This window comes from Lissotriton vulgaris, chromosome 2_1 (genome assembly GCF_964263255.1).
Source record: "Lissotriton vulgaris chromosome 2_1, aLisVul1.2, whole genome shotgun sequence".
NCBI classification, from domain to species: domain Eukaryota; kingdom Metazoa; phylum Chordata; class Amphibia; order Caudata; family Salamandridae; genus Lissotriton; species Lissotriton vulgaris.
In genome coordinates this window covers 394,566,210-394,592,420 of record NC_141687.1, presented here as the reverse complement: position 1 = coordinate 394,592,420, position 26,211 = coordinate 394,566,210, and the positions used below count along the sequence as shown (strand labels likewise).

The window sequence follows — 26,211 nt, the reverse complement described above, 5'->3', positions numbered from 1 at the left end:
TGTGTCCTCAGTATTCTCGGCATGGTTGATTACTCTAATACTGGCTACCTTCTTTTTCTGAAATTGAGATTTCTTATTTTGAGCAGGTTCCTTGTCTTTGGACTTGGTGTGCTCTCCTGGGTCTGACCGTCCTCTTCTTTCCGAATTCTGTGGAAGAGATCGAGAGGGACGTGTATCAATACTTTGATATCTATCAGGTTTTTTTTATATTATCCCTATTTCTAAGGTTATATCTTTTCTCAGAGGGCTCCCGTTGGGGAGACTGGCGTTCTCGAGTCGGAGTTCTCTCCCTCCGTCGAGGAGACCTTCCTCTGGACTGGAAAACTTTTTCCTTGGGAGTGGATTGTTTATTTCCATCCCAGCTCTTTTTAGGAGTATTTGAATTATTTTTAATAAATAATTTTTCAGGATTTTCGAGCAGTTGGGGCTTAACTGGTTTCCCACCCAAGCTGTCTCTACCTAATTCTTCATAGCATTTTTCTATGATTTTTGCAAGCTCAACAGGATCTTTTATATCTGTTTCCCTCAACTTCTGGCGAATCGCCACAGATGCTGCTTCTCCCTTTACATTGGCTAATAATATAGCCGTGACCTGCTTGAAGTCTTTCAGTAATTTCATACCTAGATTTAAAGCTGGTTCTGGACCGAATTCATTTTGAATCTGTTTTAGCACGTCTGGTATTACCGCCATAGACGGAACACCGTGTGTTTTTGTGTAAATGGAAGCAAAGACTGTACCCCAAGTGTCACAGTCCTCCACGTGTGGTGCGATTCCCATGGGAAGGCAGATGGTCAAGATTCTGTGTTTCTCAATAGGGGTAGTATCAGGAAATACTGCCTCTATTTGAGTGATTTTCTGGGCTAACCAGAAAGGAATTTGTTCCCGTTTTACGGGTGTTTTACCAAGACATGACTGTATGTTCTGTGGTGTAATTTTATTTGTGTTCCCCTGATGAGGGGTCAGCTGTGGTGTATTAACAGCTGGCTGGACTGTAGCAGTCCGTATTACATATTGGACTAATTGCCTATGTATTTTTATTAATGTGTTTAGCTGTGCTAACAGCTCTTCTCTAGACATTCTTATAATGTCAGGATGTGGTGTGTAGCTGGCTAGAACCGGCCACGTGGCTCCTGGTCTACCTAGTGGACCGAGCCTGGTTATGTGATCATTGTGTTTTAGGGCGCCATTAAACCAGAGCAGGTGCTCTTGAAATTTAAGTGGAATTTCAACCTCCTCGAAAGGAGCGTACTCTTCCGGAGGTTCCTCTATTTTGTAATAGTGAAACTCTTGTGTTATAGCGTTTACCGCTGGAAAGTTTATCCATGAATAGAATACCTCTGTCTGCCGATACTCGTGAGCCTCTATCACGAAAATTACTGTACCACCTTGAGGTGTCAGTCCGTGTTCTATAAGTTTTAAAGTTATAGATCTTCTTAACTGGACCGGGATGATAATAGCATCCGGGTCTGCCTGTAGGAGACTCGTGTCTTCCTCTATTAGTATGGAAGCCAGTCTAACTGCTTCTTCATTGTCTGGCATTTTTTTTTTTTTTTTTTAAAAATGCAGGCTTTGCAGAGTAGGTCTCCAAGGAGACAAAGATTAGATGCACAATATTTTGGAACACTGTATCCTTCAACGTTGAATAAACCAGAGCTTTACATAGGAATCTCTTCCTACTAAGGTCGGGCGGATTTTAACCTTTCACCCACTCCAGACGTCTATTGGAGTATTTTACGGGAGAAAGGGGTGTGAAATATGCACGACTGAGTTACTCTACAAGTCTTACGTTAGTTTATCGCCTTACCAAACGTTGGGCGCCATGTAGTGTAGTTCCTAGTTTCCCACTAGGCCCTGCGCATTGGAATAACATAAACAGTAGTATCGACGTGGAACTGCTTATATTCCAGGCCTCCACTGACTATGCTAAACTTAATTGGGTTGTGTTACCAACTAGCTCAGAGGTCACTGGAAACTTTCTTCTCTGCATAGGAAGTGATCAGCTTCCTTGGCACAGACAAGAAGGGATTCAGCTTTCCAACAACCGTGCAACATGACAACTTTGCTCCTCAGATCAAGAGTCGATCTCTAGGGTCGTGTGAAACAATAGACACAGATTTCACTCAGTCAGTCTAGTGCAGTTTACTTTCACGGTATGTAGAGAATAGAGAGACGGGCGTGTATCAATAAAGGGTTAACATTTATTGAACAGTCTTTCTTCTCATACAAGAGAAATGTATTGCCACAATTGCAATAACTGTTATTATAAAAAGTACGTACAGTAAGATAAGTATTGCGAAATAGAACTGTAAAAGCATTGATATGGTTTCTTAGCCATACAATGGTTTAAAAGTAATAAAACATATATACAGTCATATATACATTAGGCTAACATACTCAACTGGTGCTTCTAACTAAGCCTACCCCAGTGTGCCTGACCTAAGCCTAACACGTGAGAAGGGGGAGTAAGTAAGTAGCTTAAGTTAAGTTGGTTTTGCCAAGGTTTGTTTCAAGAATTCTCGTCTAAGGGTTTAGTCAACACCATACCTCTGAACAGAATGATGGAGGATTGGTATCTCCTTCAGGGGTCTCTCTCGATATCCCAGTCACCTGCGAGGGTAAACCGGAAGCGCCGGGACTGGATTTCTCTGCACGAGAAAGGCAGCGGCTTCTCTCAGCGCGTCTGGAGGAAGGAGGGGTGACAGCGTCCGCGGGCAGCTGGGCTGGATGTCTTCGCAGAGGACGGCTGCACGGCTCCTCAAGCGTACTGCACCATAGGTCGCGCTGTAGCGGCGATAATGGTAATCAGTAGCTTCACCACCACAGGATAGCAGGCTGCAGCGACAGGCAACGCTCAACAGCAGTTAGCTTCGCTCTCACAGCTCACAGCTTCGTATTGCTTAAGGCAACGTTGGTAATATTTATACCTGACAGGTGCCGGGTTTGACGCAAGTTTGCTGGACATAAGACGTCAATTAAAGATGTCACTAGGAAGTGGCAGCTATCAGTTGCTCATTAGAGTTCCATTACTAATCAAAACATAGCAAGCGGGGATTTCCAGGTTTGCTAAGTTTTTATCTTGTTGAAGAACTCGGAGTGTTATCTAGGAATATCAGATAGTGACTGCTGCTCTGTCATTGCACTAATTGGTCGCAAAGGAAGTAGCAGAGAGTCATGCTGGAATGTGGCTCTGTGGCTCTGCTCGTGTGAGGCCAGAGATGACTTTACAGAAAATCGCACTTGAACGGTTATGCCAATATAGGGAATAAATGGATTTGTAGCCGAATAGGGGCATAAGGTCACAGTATCGATCAGGAACCTAGATAAGCACATGACAGCATAACGAGATCAATCCTTCAAAACAAAGGCTTCCAGCGGTAACTAGCAGCAGCCGCCACTTAGCTCCGTGTGAAGAAACCCAGCGCTGCCGGCTTTGAAATTGACACGCATCCGCCGATGCGAAGAATCCCAGCGCTGCCGGCTTTGAAATTGACACGCATCCGCCGATGCGAAGAATGCCAGCGCTGCCGGCTCTGAAATTGACACGCATCCGCTGATGCGTTCACAGAGAAGAACAAGCTCTTCCAATCTAAAATGGAGGACTGCGTGTGAGACAAAAGCTCCCAGCGCACTCGAGATTACAGTACCTTAGCACAGCGAGGACACAGTCTTTGAGGGCTCTCTCTTCCAAACGGCAGCAGCACAACGCTAGCCGGTCTTCCCCCAGTCACCAGAGAAACACTAAGAACGGACTCTGAATTACGTGCAACTCGTTTCCTGCTTCCACCACCCATATACTTCCCCCTGCAAAGGATCTTGGGAATTGTAGTCCCTGGCAATTAGGTAGGCGCGGTGATGCAGGAACCTGACAACAGAGTGATGCTGTGGTGGTGCTGAGTGATGCTGTATGCTATGCTATGTTTTGTTTTGCTATCCTATGTTTTGTTTTGTTATGCTATGCTATGCTGTTTTGTTATGCTATGCTATGTTTTGTTATGCTATGCTATGCTATGTTTTGCTATGCTATGCTATGTTATGCTATGCTATGTTTTGTTATGCTATGCTATGCTTTGTTATGCTATGCTATGTTTTGCTCTGCTATGCTTTGTTATGCTATGCTATGTTTTGTTGTGTTTTATTACGCTATGCTTGTTTTGCTATGCTATGATTTGTTATGCTATGCTATGTTTTGCTGTGTTTGGTATGCTATGCTGTGTTTTGCTATGCTATTATATGTTTTGTTAAGCCATGCTATGTTTTGTTGTGTTTTGTTATGCTATGCTATGTCTTGTTGTGTTTTGCTAGGCTATGCTTTGTTATGAGATGTTTTGTTATGCTATGCTTTGTTATGCTATGCTTTGTTTTGGTATGCTATGTTTTGTTATGCTATGCTTAGTTATTCTATGTTTTGTCATGCTATGTTTTGTTATGCTACGCTAAGCTTCGTTTTGTTATGCTATGCTATGTTGTGTTTTATTATCCTATGCTATGCTTAGTTGTGTTTTGTTATGCTATGCTATGTTTTGTTATGTATGCTATGGTTTGTTTTGTTTTGCTATGTTTTGTTATGCTATGCTTTGTTATGCTATGCTTTGTTATGCTATGCTTTGTTGTGTTTTGCTATGTTTTGTTTTGCAATGCTATGCTTTGTTATACTATTCTATGTTTTGTTTTGCTATGCTTTGTTTTGTTATGCTATGGTATGTTTTGTTGTGTTTTGTTATGCTATGCTTTGTTATGCTATGCTATGTTTTCCTATCCTATGCTTTGTTTTGTTATGCTATGCTATGTTTTGTTATGCTATGCTGGTGAGGGTGAGTGAGGGTGGGTGAGTGGGTTAGGGTGGGTGAGTGAGTGAGGGTAGGTGAGTGAGGGTGGGTGAGTGAGGGTGGGTGAGTGAGTGAGGGTGGGTGGGTGAGTGAGGGTGAAGGGGTTAGAGCGAGGGTGAGGGTGAGAGGGTGAGAGGGTTGTGAGGTTGTGTATCCTATGCTTTTTTTGTTATGCCATGCTATGTTTTGTTATGCTATGCTGATGAGGGTGTATGAGGGTGAGTGAGTAAGGGTGAGTGAGGGTGTGTGAGGGGGTATGAGGGTGAGGGCGAGGGTGTGATGGTGTGTGAGGGTGAGAGGGTTGGAAGGGTGAGGGGGGGTGAGGGTGAGGGTGTTAGGGTGAGTGAGGGTGTGTGAGGGTGAGGGGGTGTGCGGGTGAGGGGGTGTGCACTATATAAAGCTGCAAAATAAATGTTCTAAAAGCACTGCCAATGTTTTTCTAACGAGTTGGGAGGACAGTAAGAAACGATGGAAGGCTATTTGGGAAAAGGACGGGCAGCAGAAGGGGGAGGGAAACTGCAAGTTGGGGGAAAGGCAAGGAATAGCGGGAGGAAGGGGATTGTGTGAGGGAGAAACACAAATACAAGGGAGAAGTGTGATTACATATGTGGTATTCAAACAATTGACCTGCTTGAATATGCCAGGCTACAACCACAAGTTAATAGCCTCCCATTTCCCCCCCTCCAAGGTTGTGCTACAGTTAAGCTAAGGCGAGGGGAGCCAGGCAAGTCAAGTCAAGTCAAGTCAATAAATTTATATAGCGCGCTACATACCCAGAGGGTCTCAAGGCGCTTGAAGAAGGATGGGGAATTACTTGTCAAATATCCACGTTTTAAGTTGCTTTCTGAATGCTAGGTGGTTCTGAGTAAGGCGAAGGTGAGTGGGAAGTGAGTTCCAGGTTTTAGCTGCCAGGTAGGAGAAGGATCTACCTCCCATGGTGGTTTTGTTGATGCGAGGTACAGTGGCAAGGGCTTGGTTGGAGGATCGTAGCTGGCGGGGGGGGGTGTAGAAAGACAGTCGTGTGTTGAGGCATTCAGGTCCGGTTTCGTAGAGTGCTTTGTGTGCGTGGGTAAGGAGGCGGAAGGTAATCCTCTTGTTGACGGGGAGCCAGTGGAGGTTTTTCAGGTGACCAGAGATGTGTTCTTTACGCGGGATGTCTAGTATGAGCCTGGCTGAAGCATTCTGGATGCGTTGGAGGTTTTCTGGAGTTTTGCGGTGGTACCGGCGTAGAGGGTGTTTCCGTAGTCCAGTCGGCTCGTTACCAGAGCGTGGGTGACTGTTTTTCTAGTTTCGGTGGGGATCCAGCGAAATGTTTTTTTGAGCCTGCGAAGAATGTTGAAGCAAGATGAAGAAACGGCGTTGACTTGTCTGTTCATCGAGAGTGAGGAATCCAGGATGACGCCCAGGTTCCGTGCGTGGTCCGTCGGGAGGGGTGCTTTTCCAAGGGCCTCTGGCCACCAAGAGTCGTCCCAGGCGGAGGGGGAGGTGCCTAGGATGAGGACTTCTGTTTTGTCTGAGTTCAGTTTCAGACGACTGTGCTTCATCCATTCTGCTACTTCTTTCATTCCTTCATGCAAGTTGGTTTTGGCAGTGTTAGGGTCTCTGGTGAGTGATAGGATCAGTTGAGTGTCGTCGGCGTAGGAGATGATGTTGAGGTTGTGTTGGCGTGCGATGAGCGCGAGGGGGCTCATGTATACGTTGAAGAGGGTGGGGCTGAGTGAAGATCCTTGTGGTACGCCGCAGATGACTTCAGTGGCCTCTGACTTGAATGGTGGAAGGCGGACTCTCTGGGTTCTTCCGGTGAGGAACGAGGTGATCCATTCTAGTGCTTTTCCTTGGATTCCGACGTTTCTGAGGCGTTGTAAAAGGGTGTTATGACAGACCGTGTCGAAGGCAGCGGAGAGGTCGAGGAGGATGAGGGCGACTGTGTCTCCATTGTCCAGTAGAGTTCGAATGTCGTCTGTTGCTGCGATGAGGGCGGTTTCAGTGCTGTGCTTGGCTCGGAAGCCGGATTGTGAGGAGTCGAGGGATTTGTTGGTTTCGAGGAATGCGGCGAGCTGGTTGTTGACCGCTTTCTCGATGACTTTGGCCGGGAAAGGAAGGAGTGAGATAGGGCGGTAGTTTTTGAGTTCGGTGGGGTCAGCTGTGGGTTTTTTCAGGAGGGCGCTGAGTTCGGCATGTTTCCAGCTTTCCGGGAAGGTTGCGGAGTTGAGGGAGCAGTTGATGACGTCTCGGAGGTGCGGTGCTATGATGGAGTCTGCTTTGTTAAAGATGTGGTGAGGGCATAGGTCTGTGGGGGATCCTGAGTGGATGGAGTTCATCAGACGGATGGTGTCCTCAGTGGAGATTGGCTTCCAGTCATTGAGGATGTTCAGGGGGGGTGGGGGTCCTGCAGGGGGTTGTGTGGGTTGGTCTTTGGGTTGGTTGTTGAAGCTGTTGTGGATGTCTGCAATTTTGTTGTGGAAGAATGAGGCTAGGGAGTCGCAGAGGTCTTGAGAGGGGGTGATGTTGTTGGAGTTGGCTGAGGGGTTGGTAAATTCCTTGACGATGTTGAATAATTCTTTGCTGTTTTGGGCGTTGTTATCTAGTCGGTCCTTGAAAGCGGCTTTCTTGGCATTCCGGATCAGTTGGTGGTGTGTGCGGGTGCCGTTTTTGAGGGCATCCTTGGTGCTGGTGGTTGGGTCTTTTTTCCAGGCCTTCTCAAGGGAGCGACAGAGTTTCTTGGATTTCTTAAGATCATCGTTGAACCAGGAGGCCTTCTTGCTGCCTAGTTTGATTTGTCGTTTTTTCAGTGGTGCTAGGATGTCGGCGCTGTTGGATAACCATTGGGTGAGGTTGGTGGCTGCTTGGTCTGGGTTTGAGGAGTAGGCTGGGGGGTTTTGAAGAAGAGAAGAGGAGATCTGGTCGATGGTGATTTTGTTCCAGTTTCTTTGCAAAGTGGGTTGGGGGTGGTTGTTGGATGTGGGCTTGTTGTAGGTAAAGTGAACGCAGCTGTGGTCGGTCCAAAGGAGAGCTGTGGTGTGGCTGAAGGAGACATGTTTGCTGGAGGTGAAGATAGGGTCGAGTGTGTGACCTACGATGTGGGTGGGGGTAGTGACGAGTTGTTTAAGTCCGAGGTTGGCAAGGTTGTCCAAAAGGGTGGTGGTGTTGCGGTCGTTGTTCTTTTCAAGGTGAAAGTTGAGGTCTCCCAAAAGGATGTAATCCTCGGAGGGGAGCGCGTGTGGAGTGATGAAGTCTGTGATGTCTTCACTAAATTGTGCGCGGGGTCCTGGTGGCCTGTAAAGGAGGGTGCCTCTGAGTGTGGTCTTGGGGTCGACGTGGATCTGGTAGTGAAGGTGTTCAGAGTTGGCGAGATTGACGTCTGAGCTGGTTGAGATGCGGATGGATTTCTTATGGACGATAGCGATGCCTCCTCCTGTGTGGCCGGTACGGTCCTTGCGAATGATCTTATAGCCTTCCGGGATGGCAATGGTGATGTCTGGGGCTGATGAGGTGTTCATCCATGTTTCTGTTAAAATACGTTAAATACGTTGTAATTAAATAAATCTTGTACCCCGCGTCCCAAAGGGCGCATTTAAAAAACATCAGGAAAATTAAAGATGGTGAAGTGATTTGCGGTCCTCCCCTCCGACAAGGATAAACTAGGGCGAGGGGAGGAACATTGGTTGAATAAACGCACAAGCTCCTGCCATGGATGTTTTTTCTCAATGAGAAGCCAGATCAACTTAACAAGGAGGGGGCTGCTTGGGGGGGGGCTAACCAGATCAGGCGGGCGAGTGGGCGGTGAGAGAAGGCCAGTGATCCCCGGGGGTAGTGGGAGAGAGCGTTTCGGACGCAGCTAGGAAAACAGTGCATCACAGGGAATGGAAACGGAAGGGCATACGTAAAGGAAGAGATCAAATAAGGGAGGGAGTGGGGAGGCATGCTAGCAATACAGCAGCAGATGCAGTGGTACGGAGCAAAAGAGGAAAACAAACCATTTTGTCAGAGAGCCCAAACTGCTGATCGGCCCCCTGTGTGGCGGGGGGAGTAGGGACAAGCTGCGGCCATGAATGAGTGACGGCGGGGGGGGGCTGCAGCGGAAGCCTTTAGCTGGGTAAGTAGAAGGGAGGCATGGCCGTGCAGCAGGGGGCGGAGAGCAGAGGGCGGAGCGGGAAGAGCTGCTGGCGTGGGAGGGTGATTGATGGGGGGGAAGCAGATCCCTTTGAAGCTGCTGCCTGCTTGTGGGGACTGGTAGGAAGGGTGACGATATGGGAGGAGAGATGCTGGCCTGAGGCAGAGCGCACCATATGGAGAGGGAGGGGGGTGGGCCGAGTGCAGGAGAAATGCTGCTGGCAGGGGGAAGTCTGTGGGGAAATGCAAGCTCGTGCACCAAGGAGCTTGTGGTCACGTGATTTCACGTGAACTGTTGAGAATCCTACTCATAAAAAAGTGGATGGATAGGAAAAGGTCTCTCTACGAGACCTAAAAAGTTACAGTAGGAACACGACATATACAACAACGCGCGTTTCGGAACACACGAACATATACAACGTTCCTTCTTCAGGCTGAGAACATTTTTGCAGATATTTGGGGGGCCATCTGAATTCAATGAGGCGACCAACTGATATGTGGTGTAGCAGCTCACAAAACGTAAATCTGGTATGCAAGAGGAGAGAAAATATCTTCCTGTTGTTAGAGACCGCTAACTGGCACAAATGAAGGCTCCACAAAGATCAAGATTAACAGCTATCTCGAGGTTGAGTAAACGATCCAGAAGATCCACTAACGGCCATAAGCCGAAAAATACATTCCCAGGTCCGCGCTTCAAACAGGGTATGCAGGGTTATAGGAGGTGCACATATAAAGATGAACGTTACAGCGTATGGCACCCACAGGGCAGAATAGTCAAGTTTGCAGGATCGGAGAGATGGAGGACTAATCACAGCGTGAATACGGTTATTAGTAAAATCAACCTCCAAGCCGAACTGTACAGCGTGCGGCGCCAGCAGGGCAGGTAAAAGCAGGTTCCCAATGTCGGGATTCTAATGGGCCCCTCACTGCGTGATTCTGGTTCCAAAGATGGAAATAATCAAAGGCGTCATCAGGAGATGTGGCTTCCCCTCCGTGACCAGTTTTTTGATACCAATAAAATATTAATAAATAAAATGTTGTGATGTTTTAGAAATCTATGGGACAACTTCCAAAATCATCCATAATATTTCCTTAGGAGGAAGATTCTGTTTCTTAACTTGGAGTGTGAGCGCTTCAAACAGGGAATGCAGGGTTATAGGTGGTGCACATATAAAGATGAACGTTACAGCGTATGGCACCCACAGGGCAGAATAGTCAAGTTCGCAGGATCGTAGAGATGGAGGACTAATCACAGCGTGAATACGGTTATTAGTAAAATCAACCTCCAAGCCGAACTGTACAGCGTGCGGCGCCAGCAGGGCAGGTAAAAGCAGGTTCCCAATGTCGGGATTCTAACGGGCTCCTCACTGCGTGATTCTGGTTCTAAAGATGGAAATAATCAAAGGCGTCATCAGGAGATGTGGCTTCCCCTCCGTGACCAGTTTTTTGATACCAATAAAATATGAATCAATAAAATGTTGTGATGTTTTAGAAATCTACGGGACAACTTCCAAAATCATCCATAATATTTCCTTAGGAGGAAGATTCTGTTTCTTAACTTGGAGTGTGAGCAGCTCCCAGGAGACGCACAATTGCTTCGCGGCCCAGATCATCAAGATCAACAGCGAGCGGATAATTTGAAAAAGGGCCCTGGTAAGCGGAATTAGGATGTTGACAAATAAGTATAACAAGTTAGGCAACACAACCATTTTAGCTTTGGCTATCCTTCCAGCAAGATTTTATGGCAGCCGGGACCACACCTTTGTCCTTTCCTCCAGCCAGGAGATCACACACCCATAGTTTAAGTTCCAAATTTCCTGTTCATCTTGGCTTAGCCAAATGCCCAAATATTTTACCTGGCCATCCGCCCATTTCAGCGGGTGATCCAGGTGAAAAAGCTTGTTGGCTTCTGTAAGCGGGATTAAAGTAGACTCGGTCCAATTTAGAAATATACCAGAGAACCCGCTGAACTTGGTAATTTCCCAAAGCAACGGGCTTCAACTAATCTCAGGGTCCGTAATGTACAATGTCATATCGTCCACGTATAAAGAAATAAGAAGCCCTCTAGTACTTTAACCCAATCGCCTTGTTGCCTGATGTTGGCGTAACCTAGCTGCTATTACCTACATTGCACTGGCAAAGAGGAGAGGGGAACGAGGGCAGCCGTGACGTGTCCCGCAGGATATAGAAAAATGGTCCGATAGGAGTCCATTCATGCGCAGGGAGTGAAATTGGGGAAAAAGGAGATAGTGTTACCTTTGTGATAGTCCTACATTCTCTGGCCAGGCGCTGCATGACATCTCGATCCTGGTATTTAAACAGCCGAGCCAGAATCGGGCGGGGAGTGGACCCCAGAGGCCGTTTTTGCCCCAGCATATGATGCGCCCCCTCCGTAAAGAAGACAGTCGATAAGTCTGATCCGAACATCTCGCGTAGACGTTCCTCCACAAACGTCTCCATCTTGGAGATAGCTGTTGTCTTATGCACACCGTGATGCAAATGTTTTTACGTCTGGATTGGGCTTCCGGGTCGTCGTTCTTGGCTCTAATCAGAGTCAATATTTTGTCCGTTTGCAACTGCTGCTCCTTGGTCTCAACCTGGAAGTCATGGGCATCGAAGATGCGGTTCTCGAGCTGATCCAGGCTGTTTTCATGTGTACATGATCCAGTTGGGAGGTGAGAACATCAAGCTTGGTGTCTATGGTCTTTGAGCTCGACCTCATCTCCAGCAAGAGTACGTACGCGTAGATCCTCTCCCTGATCATCTGTGGTGGTTGCAGCGGGGTTGTCTCCCTCTGTGCCAGTGTCTGTTTGCCTTGTCAGCCTTTTATTTCCAAAGGACAACTTTGACTGTTTAGCGTTGTGTTTGCCAATGTCCTTGAAGCGATGGGGGTCGTGAATGTAATCTGGAATGTAGGCCGACCTTTCAGTTCCGGGACCTCCCGCCAAACTCCAGTAAGGCAGCAGGGGCACCCGGCGTTCCCAGCAGTTGTCCGCAAACTCAATAGTAAGGCGGGGGAGCCAAGATAAGCCCAGAGATCTCTGTTTTCAAAGAACTTTCCAAGATGTCCGTGTTCCACTCTGAGGACACCCACTGCAGCCTAATCAGCTAGACAGTATCCTAGGATCCCTCCAGCAACGGTGGATTAATAACCTCTAGCGCCTTGGGGCAGCCCCCAGCTGTACCGCAACGGGCCCGTTATTGAGGCATACCTGCAGTATCTTTAGGCCACAATAGTAAAGATCTCCCCACATGCCTCCCACGGCACGTCTGCTGGTTTCTCCCCTCAGCTCCAGCAGTGGTTAGCCAATGTCAACAGGTATCACAGGGTAGATCTGTGGTGGAGCCGTGATGTGTTCGCCGCGGGAGGCCGTCTGCTCCATTCCCTGCAGTACAACTAGGCCACGAGAGCAGAGATTTCTTTGTGCTCTTTTCGCGGCGTGTATTGCTCTTCCTAACCGCAGCCCCAGCTACAGTCTGTGAATGTTTGCAGACATCCCAGGGTCAGCTTCAGTGGATCCGCGACGCACCAGTAACGGTAGGCCCACCTCACCGCCCCCGGCAGTATCCCCAGGCCACTAAGGCAAAGTACACGCTGTACAGTCTCGGTGTGGCGTCTGAAACCTCCCCTCCTCAGCGCCAGGAACCAGCCCAGATGCACCGACACAATTGAGGATCAGGTGCGCAATGTCATTTGTTCGCCCAGCTCCAGAGCCAGTACAGGGGACTGTTCATAGAGCCTTTAACTGAAATTTTTAAACTATCCAGCATACATTATCACATGTATGCCGATGACACCCAACTGTACCGTAAAGTCTCCTCACCTGATGACATCAGGTCCCTCAACACATCTCATTAGAAATACAAATTGGCTAATCCTTGATCACCCTAAATCAAACGCTCTTAAAATGGAATTCCTCTTAATCGCCCCACCCAGTCACCAGCTATCGAAGAATGGATGCATCAACTAACAGCTCTTAATTGCATATCACACATAATTGACTCCAGGTGCTCGCTGGGTATAATTCTACAGGAGAGTTTGAACATGCAGAAGCACATCAGTGCTCTCACCAAAGGAGCAAACTTCCAAATGAGCATTTTAAGGAAAATAAAACCTTTCCTACCCCCCAATCACTTCAAGTCTGCTGTGCAAACTCTAGTGATTTCCAAGTTAGAATATGGAAGCGCAACCCTCTGCGGCCTTCCTAGATCTAAGATGGCTTCACTAAGTGCCTCTCTTAATTCTGCTGCAAGGCTTATTACTAGTTCCAAGAGAAACAACCATATCACACCTGATCTTAAATCCCTAAACTGGCCCCCATATGAAGCAAGGATGCAACAAAAAATTGCCTGCATGACCCATAAAGCATTACACTTCAACACCCCAATATACCTCACTCAAAAACCCGAGATATCTGGTCCTCTAGAAGTGCCATTACCTTCCTGCTGAAGCCAAAAAAAATTCCATAAGTAGAAAACGTACAATCAAGCTTTCTCTGGTATCACCCTGGGAATCTGGTATTCCCTGCCCCCTGAAATCAGACTGATCCCCTCTACGGCATCTTTCAAAAAGGAAGTTAAAGTGCTATTGATGAACAAATTTCTGCCCTAGAACCATGCTTCCCAGGCACTCTATGGCACGCTCTCCTCACCCTTGTTTACTATTTTACTGTTAGGAGTGTATTTTTATCTGTTGGTTTAGAGTTGCTACTTGCTGTACGTTATTCCTGGCTCCTCCGACTTCCTCTTGTCTTGCGCAATTGTAAAGCGCTATGTTATCCCAGAGCTTCCTATCTCCAGGCCCGCTATGACACATTTCCCTCGCCCTTGTGTATTATTTGACAGTTACGACTGTATTCTGATCTGTTGGCTTAGAGTTACTCCTTCTTATACCGTCTCATTTAGTTTTTTGTCTGCTCTACATGCTTCCTCTTTCTTGCTCAACTGCAAAGCTCTCTGATACCCCCAGGGATCATGTTCGCACTATATAAAATATTTTAAATAAATACATTAATAAAATAGGTTCCTAGCTTGGTCAGTAGGGTAGGAGTAGGTCTGAGGTTTGAGGTCTCAGGGCCATTAGGATGCATCCTATGTAGAGCCTTTGTTTCCGAAGATCAGTACCTCTGTCTTGTCCATGTTGAGCATCAGGCATTTATCCTTCATCCAGTTGGTGGCATCTGTCATGCAGTTGTGGAAGTTGGTTTTGGTGTTAGTGGTGTATTTGGAGAGGATGAGTTATGTGTCACTGACGTAGCAAAGGATGTTGAGTCTGTGGGTTTTGATGATGCTAGCCAAAGGTGCCATATAAGTGTTGAAGAGGGTGGGGCTGTACAAGGATCCTTTGGGTACTCCACAGATGATTTCCTGGGGTGAGGAGGTAAAGGGCTAAGGCATGCTTTTTGCATTCTTTCGGTGAGGAAAGAGGCGTTCCATCTTAGAGCGGCTCCTTGGATGCCTATGTTGTGCAGCTTTGTGATGAGTGTGTTGTGGGAGACCGTATCAAAAGCTGCAGAGAAGTCTAGGAGGATCAGAGCTGCAGTCTCCCCTCGGTCAAGTAGGGCTCATATGTCATCGGTAGCTGCTATCAGGTTTGTCTCAGTGCTGTGGTTGTTGAGGAATCCGGATTGGGAGTAGTGAGTAGGAGGTTCTATTCCAGATGCGAGGAGGGTTGTCGGTTGATGGCTTTTTCCTGATACTTTGGCTAGGAATGGGAACAGAGCGATCGGTCGATAGTTGTTTAGTTGTTGAGTTTACTGGGGTCTGCCGATTGTTTCTTTAAGAAGGGCATTGCCTTCGGTATGTTTCACAGTGCTCAGGGAAGGTGGCTGAGGCAATTGAGATCTTGAACAAGGTGGTGAGTAGGGGGCTGGTTCTGCCGTCACCTAGGTTGAACATGTGATGAGGACATGGGTCGGTTTGGGCCCCTGCATGGACCGAGTTCATAATGGAGGCGGCGTCCTGTGGGGCGAGCTGACTCCATCCAGCTAGTCGGATGTCTGTGATAGTAGTGGAGCCAATGTGTTATTTAAAGAAGTCAATGGCCTTGGGCTGGGATTTAAAGTTTCTGTAGATGTTGGCGATCTAGTCGTGGAAGAAGTTTACAAGGTTGTCACAGAGTTCCTGCGAGGGGGCAATATTGTTTGTTGCAGTTCAGGGGTTGGAGAATTATTTGATGATGTTGAAGCATTTGCTAAGACACATGGTGCTTAGTGTCAGTGATGTCAATACTGAATGGGGGAGGCGGTCAGTTGTCCTGCAATCCATTGGGTTGTAATCAGTACCTTTGTAGTAACAAGACAGGAATCACCAGTTCATGTAGGATATGTCTTTATATTAGGAGATATAAGGCCCGAAAGTGGTTCCCTTTTTTGGAATTGGGAGCGGGGGTGGCAAAAATTGGGAACACCTTTGTACATCAAAAGTATATTCTGGAGCATTTGAGACTCCACGTCTTTCAGTATGTTACTTTATGCACCTCAATTCATAGAGCAATTCACACCAGCACCGATGGTGCTGCAGTTGATAATATGTGCTATTGACGTCTCCAAAAACACAGTTATTACTTTAATTGACAGTGAATGCAATTTGTTCATTAGGTGGTTGAGCTGTTGCGTGAATATCCACAGTCTTCAGAGACACGAGAACTGAGACGACTGCTACGAACTCCGCACTTTAAGGCAAGTTTAGGAAATAAACGTTGAGAGTGATATTCCTTCACCACATCAAGAATACACTGGAGCATGGGGGGAGGAGTTCTAGCATCACAAATAGCACATCAGTCCATTATGTAAAACTGTAGGTCAACAATGTGGTTTCTTTGAGTGGAAACTGATGTTTGTTATTCATCTTGATGGTGTTCATTTTATTGACATTAGAGCGATAAACGCGTGATTCAATCCACTAGAATTCAAAGGTAGGGCACAGTGCTCCAACTGATGGTGAAGGCCTACCTGGACCACAATCCCTTTGAGATTCCTTAGACGTGTATTGTTCTAAGTACCTTTCTGAATACATTACGATAGACGGAGAACTGATATTCCATCACACATCTCTGGCAAATGTGTCCATGACAAGTCCTACTAGTGAGTCTGTAGCAACTTACCCCCCCCCATATTAGAGTCATGAGACACATCTCTCCCAGCTTCTGTTTCATAATGCCCTTTTTCTTGCTCCCAGGCCTTACTTCACGCCCATGATGCTGTGGCGCAGAAAGATTTTGAGCCAATCCTTCCGCCACTGCCGGATAACATCCTCGAGAGTGATGAGGCCATGAGGATTGTCTGTCTCGTGAAGAATCAACAGCCGCTGGTAAGAAGCACAGGCATACCCATTCATTTTGTTAGATGGGAGGTAATCACAGACAATTGCCCATTGATATAGTCTAGATATCGTGTCTCCAAATCTAATTTTTTGTCTCCTTTCCAATTATTTTGTAACAGCAATGTAAACCTGCATTGTCACCTTTTTTGCACTGTGGAAATCCCGTTTTCTCCAATGTTCCGGCTTGTCTTTCATCTATGGGCCTAGTATTCAGATGTTATGTGGTATTTGTAAAGCACAGTGTCTGCCAATTCCATGGACTCTTGTCACTGAGGGCTGTCCAGGTTAGGTTAATTTGAGGTCTGTATGGCCCTATATTATTATCCATGTCACCCTGCTCCGCTGTCATCTGTGTCTTCTTGTCCACGTCTACCAACCTCACGCCTGTATCTCCATTCTATGTCTTCTTGTCCCCACCTGAGTTTATTACTATCCGAGTACCTATGCTATGGATGTTTAAGCTTGTCAAGATCACTTTTATATGTCATGTTGAGGATCCATGCCATAAGAAAAAACATATTGTGTAATTGAGATTTCCCCTTTTCTAAAGTAAGATTTTTTTTATTTTTTTAATTTACAAAATATTGAAAAATTTAGGATTGAATGTCACCTAGATCATTATCGCACTCAACATTTGCCACATCTCGTCGATTAGCACAAAAGGCAGATGTACTACTTTTTCATAAAAATAATAAAACTTGGAAGGTTTTTCAGATCCTAGTAATAATTTGCATACCCAGACCTTTTTGCTTTTGAGGTCACAATTTTAAACAATCCTCATAAAAACGCTGGAGTGAGGCAGCATGCTGTTAATCAAGGTGGAATTTTTACAATCTAGTAAGTGCTTTAGACCCTAACCCTTTTCTCTGGTTTAGGGTTTATGCACTTGTTACTGCTCTTCTACTTTTTTCAAGCCTAAGAAGAGCATCCATGCACAGGGGCGAAAAAAAACCATAGTGCTCTATAGAACGTACAGAACAATGAGAGTGTATGGGATATGCTCTGGTGAACTAAGGCCTATACACAGATAATTCATAACAGGCACGTTGCCTGCCTGTTACAATATTTGCATGAACATTGACCAAACAAAGTATTGCAGGCATCATAAAAGCAAGGTTAAGTTGAAAGCAATGGGACCGGTATACACAGGGCCACGAAGCCCGTAATTAGTAATACCTCAACAATAATTGGAGACCACCCAATTTTCACAAGGTAGGAGTACACCCGTGAAGAGAAGGGGAAATTAAGGTAAGTTTAAGGTGAACGTATTTTCAAGAAAAATGGGAGAAATCCTCACCATCGCTGTATATAGTGTAGGGGTATATTTATAAATCAGTAGCTCTTCATATCGGGAATGTGGTAGGAAATCTGTTAAAAATGTGCAGGTATAACAGTAAGTTGACAAATTGCCGAACAACAGTAGGAATATGTACAACAACAACAAAAAATAGGAGTGAGCTCGAATGTACATGCTCTCCCATGGTAGGGCCCTAATGTGCTAAAATGTGTCTACCACTAGTCACTGTGAAATCTGAGTGGCTGGGCTAGCATATCTGCACACAAATATTTCCTCAGAGCAGAGTTTGAAGATGTCTCGGAACTATGAAACGGTGTGACGAAAGCATCACTGTTGCTATAATTTCATGCCACCATTCAGGTGTGGACTAGTGCATACAACGAAAGCTGCAGTCGCTAAAGATGCTGAAATAAACCACTAAGTATCTGCCCGGCCGCCACATCGCCAAACCCATGGTCAGGCAGCCAGCCTGCCAGACTGCAAGTGTTTCTCGTGTCTGGCAGACTTATTTTTAATGTTCCCACGGCTGTGTCTTAGAAAATGGGCACCACAAGGAAACGCCAAAACCAGCTCCTGCACAGCATGGACTGTAAAGTCCAAGCGGCGCAGGAAATGGGGTGCATGCACACAGGGGAGCACATGTTGTGCCCCTCTGCATGCACCCCATGGCCCTGAAGCACAAGGAGGCCTTGTAGGGCTTCCTTTGTTTCCTCTCTGCCATGGTTTGTAGGTCGAGCAGACCTACCCTCAATGCGTGAGCATTGAAGGTGTCTGCTTCAGACCTATTGTGGCCCGTCGGCCTGTGTTATTGGGAATGAGGACACCAATCTGTCACGAGCGTTTTTCCTCGCAGTTTTCACCGCGGGAGCGCGCGTCTGACCTGCGCATGCGCAGAGTACCCGCGCATGCGCAGAGTAACTCACGGCCCTTGCTCACACAGACGCAGGCAGGCAGCCCCCACCCCTCTGCATGCACGCACGCACACACAGGCGAGCGCATGCACACGCAGGCACACAGACACTCGCTCACACACACACACCCCCCTCCCCCACAGTCACACACACGCACGCACACATACATACAAAGCCCGCCCGCCCCCGCACTCGCACATGCTTCCCCGCCCCCCCGCTCCCCCCCGCACTCGCGCGCGCACATGCTTCCCCCCCGCCCCCCCCCCCCCGCTCAGCAACCCACTCACCGGCTTCCTTCGTGCGGCGGCTCTCCTCCGCTGCAGGGCCCGGCAGCAGGACTCTTCTTCCCTCCTTCGGCACCGGGGCGCAGGGTAGACTCCTGCCTGCTCCGGTGCTCCAAACACGGCTCCGTCGAATCGCGGGTCTTCCGTGGGAGGCGGGGTAGGCTCCCGCCCTCCTACTTCCTGTTTCCTGTTGTCACGCCGGCCTGCCTGACTTCCTGGTCGCAGGCCGGCAGAGTGACGGCGGTGATTTGCGGTATGTATTTATTTTTTTACATTGCTTTTGTGCCACTATATGGTGCGCACAAGGACTCTGGCATCTGTGCAGCGATATCTTAGAGATTTCATCTCCGGTGTGTGCACACTTGTTATCGGAATGTCTCGTCTGTGTAGACTATGCAACTACTTGCAAGAGTGAATCTGAGAATGACAGTGTGTAACTGGAGTATGGCTGTGGAGGATATGAGAACACCAGCTCTGCGACTGCACATGCGTTCATCTGCACTATTTGATTTCACAAAGCAATTAGTCCGAATTTGTCCTGGGAGGTGTGTGCCCGCGCGGATCATGTTACACAGTTTTGCCAGCTCTGTTCTGATCTTATTCGAAGCGTCCTTGACAATTCCCTCGTTCTCTTTTTAAAAAGGGCAGAACCCGTGCCAATGCGCCAGCTTTGCACATTTATAATAAGAATCAACATCTTACGCGAACTGGATTTTTCAATTTTTGGATGCATTTAGTGCTTTTTATCCCACTCACTTTAAAAATAAATCTCGTATAACCGTGCATTTCAATTAATTGTAAATAAAATAATACAAGCGGCTCCAGTTGGGAGAGCGATGCTAAAAAGACCTCTTATAAAAAACCTTTTCTTGGCTGCATCTTTTTTTTTTGTAGCGAAAATCTTCAAATAGTCTGGTGATTGTTTTTGCTAAAAACAAAATCATTACTGCGGCACGGAAACTGTGCCAGGGCGGAATTGGCCGCCTTCAGCTCTCAGTGCCCAGGCACATGCGGTCAGGGGCCCTTGCCACCCAACATGGCGAAGCTGGCAGCGCCGCAGGGGTTAATAAAAGTGGCCCTTGTGTGTCCTGCCCTTTTCAAGAAAGCACAATTTGTCTCCATTGTTTTAAAACCCGATGTACTTCAGAGCTCCATTGAGTGAGTAACTGCGACAGTGCAGCCATCTGCTTTGCGTACACTTTAATTATATTAATGCAGTAACTTTTACTTAATTAAAGTACATTATTGGCTAAATACGCTCCTGATGTTATTTCAGAAAGCAATACAAATACGACAGGAAGCGGGAAGGATTGAGAGATGAGTTCCGTTGCGGCTTCTGTTTTGTTCACCTTGAAATGCTGCATGTTAAACAGCCAGATTGGTTGAGCGCCCGTCTCCAAGCTGTCTGAGTGAGTTATTGACAGCCAGGCGCTGAATACAAGCCCGGAGCACACTTTCACGCGCTGCCAGGGGCGCGTTTCCCTTTACCTCCACTTCAGGCAGCTTTTCGACCTTCCTTGCACGCCTGTGCGCGTGCTAGTTGACGACATACAGAAGTAAAGGAAAAAGATGTGGCCTAACGGCGCGAGCGCCCGACCTTGATCTTGGGGGAGCGGGTTCGAGTCTCGACGAGGGAGTCAACAACCTGTGATTCTGGGCAAATGTTTATTTATTCACGCAAACTTTTCTTACCTTTTTGTTTTAGCGTTGTACTAAAGCTCTGACAACCGGCATGAAAGTGCGCAATTAAATGCCAGCTACGAGCTTTGTTTTCACCTTACAGCTTGCTGTACATCTATTTAACCTTTCTGGTAAAAGCTGCCACTATTTCAATCTGTTGCCAGTATGAAATGTCCCTCACGCTTTAATCCTTGCGCCATGTTTACTTTTAAAATTGAAGGCTCGTGCTCTCCTTCACGCTTCACTACAAACATGTTACATTACAAATGCTATAGGTGTCACATTTGCGAATGTTATAACTATTGGCATTGTAATTAATTTAGCTATTTTCAAAACCAACACATAAATAAAAAAAATTGTCATTTACAAGACCAATAGCTCAAACTTTCCTAATGCGAGACCTATTGCATTGCAAATGCTTGTTTATGGAGTAAGAACTGCCATGAAAACCGTGGCGGAGAGGAAACTCGTAATATCCTTGGCAGGACTGCAGTGGTCCAGCCAAGCATATTGCGCCCTCAAGATCGCCACAACTCCACCAGGGAACAGAGGGTAATGTATTCTTATTTTTATGGCAAATAGGTTATAAAATATACATTAAAATAATGCTTTCCCTGTAAAAGTAGTGGAGGTTTACCCAGTAACGAAATAGAAAATAAGTAGGGCACACATGGAAGCAATCACAATGTGAGAATTAAGACCGATCAGGAGAGGTAGCACATTCTGAAGTGTTGCAGCATATGGTAAAAGCATTGACAAAGCCAACAGGTCTTTCCATTTGGCTTTGCCAATGCAGACCATTTGGCACTACTTTGGCAAAAAGCAAAAAAAACAAAAGCGTATTGCTCATGCTTAACAGCTGCAGAAAAAAGTGAAATAATGTATATGCACACATGCATCATCATGCATGCACACATACGTATCATGATGCATAGAATGTGTGACTACCTATTTCTTTTAAGTTACCATTCCATGATTGCAGATGTTCATCTTGGAGCCATAAATTAAAAAACATTAATAACATTTTCATAAAAGAATGGATCGGTAACAAAGTTCATTTTCTGGGCACTCTTAAAACAGTTAAAAAAAAGTCACAGGAAGTGGTGGAGAAGGAGCAATAGGGAAGCATTGGGTTGGGGATAGAGTAAGCAGGGAGAGTCGGACAAGCAACATGGGGCTATTAGTGGAAGTGGGACAGGGAGAATTGGGTTACACAACGGACAAGTGGGCAGGTGGGAGAGTAACAGGGAGCATGGGGGAGGTTGTGAAGGGTATGATGCACACAGGGGGGAGGGCAAGAGAGCAAAAAAAACACATACTCTCCCATGGAGTGCTAACGAAAAAGGAACAGGTAGTTCCTTCAATGTGAGCTGTGAAAGGATTCAAGTCATCCAATCAAAAGAGTGGTAAAGATGATATGATCCAGCAGATGGACAAATACAAGAAGAGGAAGGAAAGCTGTTGAATAAGCAAGCAAATGAGATTGACGAAAAGCCAACCAGTATTAAGCAGTGGACTGACCCAAAGTTCCTCCATTCCACGGAGAAGGTGGTGATATCAGTGATGGATGGGCTACGTGAAGGCATCAACACCAACCTCTCGCAAGCCCTCATCCTTTTAGATCTGTCCGCCGCTTTTGACACGGTGGACCACTCCATCCTCCTCACCCGTGTCAGGGCGGCGGGCATAGAGGGCCTAGCCTTCTCATGGCTCGAGTCCTTCCTGGGCGAGAGGGCCTAGGCGGTTCACCTCGCCGGCTTCACTGCTGCCTTCCGCAAGGTAGAGTGCGGGGTTCCCCAGGGCTCTTCACTTTCCCCTCTTTTGTTTAATTTATACATCTACCCCCTCATTTTTATGTTGCAGCAGCTCGAGGTCACGGTGTTTAATTACGCCGATGACCTCCAGCTAATTTTCAACCTCTCTCACTCCCCCTCATCCGCCCTCAATGTTCAAACAGTCATGCTATTCATTCAGGACTGGATGAACTGCAACCACCTCAAACTCAACCCGGACAAGACAGAGTTGGTTTTGACCGGAGGTGGTTGCAGTCCCTGGTCCCCCTCCCACTGGCCCCCATCACTCGGTGTTCCCCCACTCCCGGTCCCTAAAGTCAAAACCCTCGGGATCCTTCTCAATTCACAACTTTCTGTTCACTCCCAAGTTAGCAATGAGATAGTGTAAGCAAAAGATTTGCATTTACATCCCCTCATGGAGGCACTCCGGGTTGTTCATAGAAATGAATCAATAGGTCGAATTCAAAGTAAGTTTATTCGATATTTTTGAAGTTTTTCAATTCAAAAAGTTCAAAAAGTTCATTGATATAGTCAACATATCATTACAGCGAACCATAAGACTCCAATGCATTTCGGGCTACCCGCCCTTTGTCAAGGAGAGGCTGAAAAAAGAAAGAAACAGAGCCCGGGTTAGGGTTGGGAAGGTTAAAAAACGGGATCGATAATGGCCGTTTAAATTGTTACCGGGTGCCGATCAATATAGTGAAATGATATGCCGATTGGGGTGTGGGCAAAGAAAGTTTAATACAGGAGTACAAGAGGGATACAATAAAGCGCAGAGTGAATCAACTGATAAAACGCGTGATAAATGCACCTGGGTGCGAGTGAAATCTTTGGAGCATTGGAGTCTTATGGTTCGCTGTAATGATATGTTGACTATATCAATGAACTTTTTGAACTTTTTGAATTGAAAAACTTCAAAAATATCGAATAAACTTACTTTGAATTCGACCTATTGATTCATTTCTATGAACAACCCGGAGTGCCTCCATGAGGGGATGTAAATGCAAATCTTTTGCTTACACTATCTCAATGATATCTTATGGTGTTTGACGGTAACACCACCCTCGAGTGCACCCTTCCTGAACAACCATCAGTCACACCTTCTATCAAACGTGCTGTGCACCTACCTCTCACTCATATTGTGAATCACTCCCAAGTTAGCTCAGTGGTGTCTTCCTGTTTCTTTTCCCTTAGGACAATCAGGAAGATCTCCCGCTTCTTTTCCCTCCCGGCTCTAAAAGTCATTGTGATGTCAATGGTGCTCTCGCGCCTCGATTATGGTAACATAATCTACAATGGCGCGCCGGCCTATGCCATCCACCGCCTGCAACTAGTGCAGAATCAGGCTGCCCGCCTGATCCATGGCCTGCCCAAATTTCATCGTGCCACTCTTTTGCTGCAGGCGGTATGCACCTGTTACAACGCATTTTTTACTCCGCACTACCATTACAACGCGACTTTTACAACGCATACCATTACAACGCATTGCGCTGGGGGGCGCTCTAGGATAGGGAATAAGTATAATTTACTATCCAACACCTTCCCTAGGGTCCACGGGGACTGGAGTTAGAATAGTAAATTATACTTACCACTATCCAGCACCCCAAAGCGCTATGCGTTGTAATGGTATGCGTTGTAATGGTCGCGTTGTAATGGTAGGTAGTTGTAACGGTATGCGGAGTAACGTCATACATCCCTGCAGGCATTACACTGGCTGCCTGTGAGAGAGCAAGCCTTATTCAAACTTGGCTGCCTCACTTTTCAGGCCAGAATGGGCACCGCCCCTGAGTTTATATGCTCAGCCATCAAGCCTTACCTGCCGGGTAGAGAACTCCGTTCCACCCACTTAGCACTCCTGGTCACTCCCCGTTTCAAAAAGAAAAAAGCTGGTGGAGCAAAATTTGCGGTCCTCGCTCCAGTTTTTTGGAACTCTCTCCCTGTGCGACTTCGCACCTCACTTTCCTATACAGAGTTCCGCAAAAACCTTAAAACTTTTCTTTTTTCCCGTGCCTACGCTGCCTAATCTCCCTTTGCTGCTGATGCTGGTCGTAATCCAAAAGCGCCATGAAACCGCTCGGTAAAAGTGCGCTAAATAAATGTTTTTAAATTCAAATTCCACTGTAAGTATTGGTATTGTGAACAACAGGTTTTTCAACAACAGACTGCTAAAAACTGTCTGTATGTGAGATCTAAAAATGGGCAGGTAGACCGTGTGTTTTCAGCATCTCTGTACATGCATATGCACTCCTAAGACACATTACCATGCGTCAGATGGGGTGCTTTGTGTTGGACATTCTGGACTTATCCTTAATAATATACATACCTTTGCTGCTTTGCATTGTCACCACAATAGGCATATAGTATCTTAACGAGTCTGATGCAGAATTTTTTTTTTACCAACTAGGGTGCCACCATAAAACGCCACGAGATAACAGGAGAAATCATAGTTGCTCGTGTGATCAATGGAGGACTGGCAGATCGAAGTGGTAAGCAGTCGCTTTAAAAAATCAATAAAAGATTTGGAGGAATAAAAATGATAGCGCCTGAAGACAATTTTACTAATATATCATCAAGGGAGCCTAATCAATTTTCATGTGTGAAAGTTCAACAGCTACAACTCTTGCATAAGATGAGCCCAGTCGTGGAATAGCCCTGCCTCCAACAAATATTGCTTTGCAACTCAGACAAGTTAACAGGGGCTTGATTTAATTTTCATTTGTATAGAAAGATCCTCCTTTTTGTGGCACAAATACCAAATCCTTTGCTGTAGAATTCTTTGTTGGTGTAGAATTCAGCAGCAGAATTAAATCTTCCATAACTACAATGCGGTGAAGGTAATTTTGGTGCCAGATTTCAACTAGAGGCGAATCCTCCAGGTGGAACACTTCTCAAATCAAAGGATTTCTTTCACAAGCAGCTCTAAATCAGGGTGACTGACATTTGCACTCACAAGTCCCTCAAACTGAAGTTCAAACTCTTCTGAATGAGCTTCCAGTTCCAGGTGTCCAGTTTCATGCAGAACCAGGCCACTGTTTATTTTCCGGAGGTCACCAAACCATCAGCAGTTAGATTATTCTCTCCCAGGGCGTACTATTAGATGTATGATTTTCTCTCGATTAACAAAGATACACTGTCTATTGACCCCATAGATCAATTGACCAGTTTTGCGCTACGGAATTACCATGTGTATATATATATACGTACATAAATGCATGCTATCCTTGCAGTTTTGGTCAGTCATCACTGCCTGGATTTTATCATAGTTGTAGTAATATCACCTCTACCAACAGGTCCGGATATGAGCTTCCCCCCTCCAGCCAGTCATGTGCTATAATTTACAGTTGCATAATACATTAGAATATCAGAAACCAAACTTAACAAAAGTGAGTTGAATTTTGTGAAGAAGCCCTTCCCTCTGTAGAATGCAACACTTTGAACTATGACCAAACGACAAGTTATCCCCACCACTTTACACAGTGCAAGCCTTCCAGCAGCACAGTTTTGTCATCGTCACAGGTGAACACAAACTGAATTAGTCTCAATGGATGTTAAAACCTGCCACTAACCCAGAGCTCTCAGTTGTTCCTAGAATGAGTGGTGTAGCTTTCACAGGTCTTACAACCACATTAACAGCTCATCTGTATAATTTATGGATGATAAAATGTTTGTTATAAAAAGAATTCAAAATCACATGACCAAAGACAAACTATTATAAAGCTATCTCAAATAGAATGGAGAAATTCTGTTCCTCCATAAAGGGAAACTTTCTATATTTCTAAAGTCGGGGAAAATCAGAGAAATCTTAGGAGAAGTTAGGATTGCGATATTTTACCAGAAAGTCTCTGTAAGGCTGTAGCATAAGGAGATCTGACTCAGGCAGGCAGAAAAGCATCTGAACATAAAGGCAGATAGTGACAAGGCATCTGAATCTCTAGTTGCAAATAAATATCCAAGTTTCCCAAAGAAAAGCAGCAGCGTAC

General features: G+C 46.1%; 1 protein-coding gene across 1 annotated transcript in view; it reads left to right on the top strand.

Moving 5' to 3' along the window:
* Window positions 1–26,211, top strand: part of MPP4 (MAGUK p55 scaffold protein 4) — a 296,409-nt gene that overhangs the window by 97,518 nt on the left and 172,680 nt on the right. The window contains exons 5-7 of the mRNA XM_086958555.1: window positions 15,540–15,620; window positions 16,120–16,251; window positions 24,636–24,717. Of these exons, the coding sequence (XP_086814681.1) occupies window positions 15,540–15,620; window positions 16,120–16,251; window positions 24,636–24,717 (295 nt within the window). The remainder of the gene's footprint in view (window positions 1–15,539; window positions 15,621–16,119; window positions 16,252–24,635; window positions 24,718–26,211) is intronic.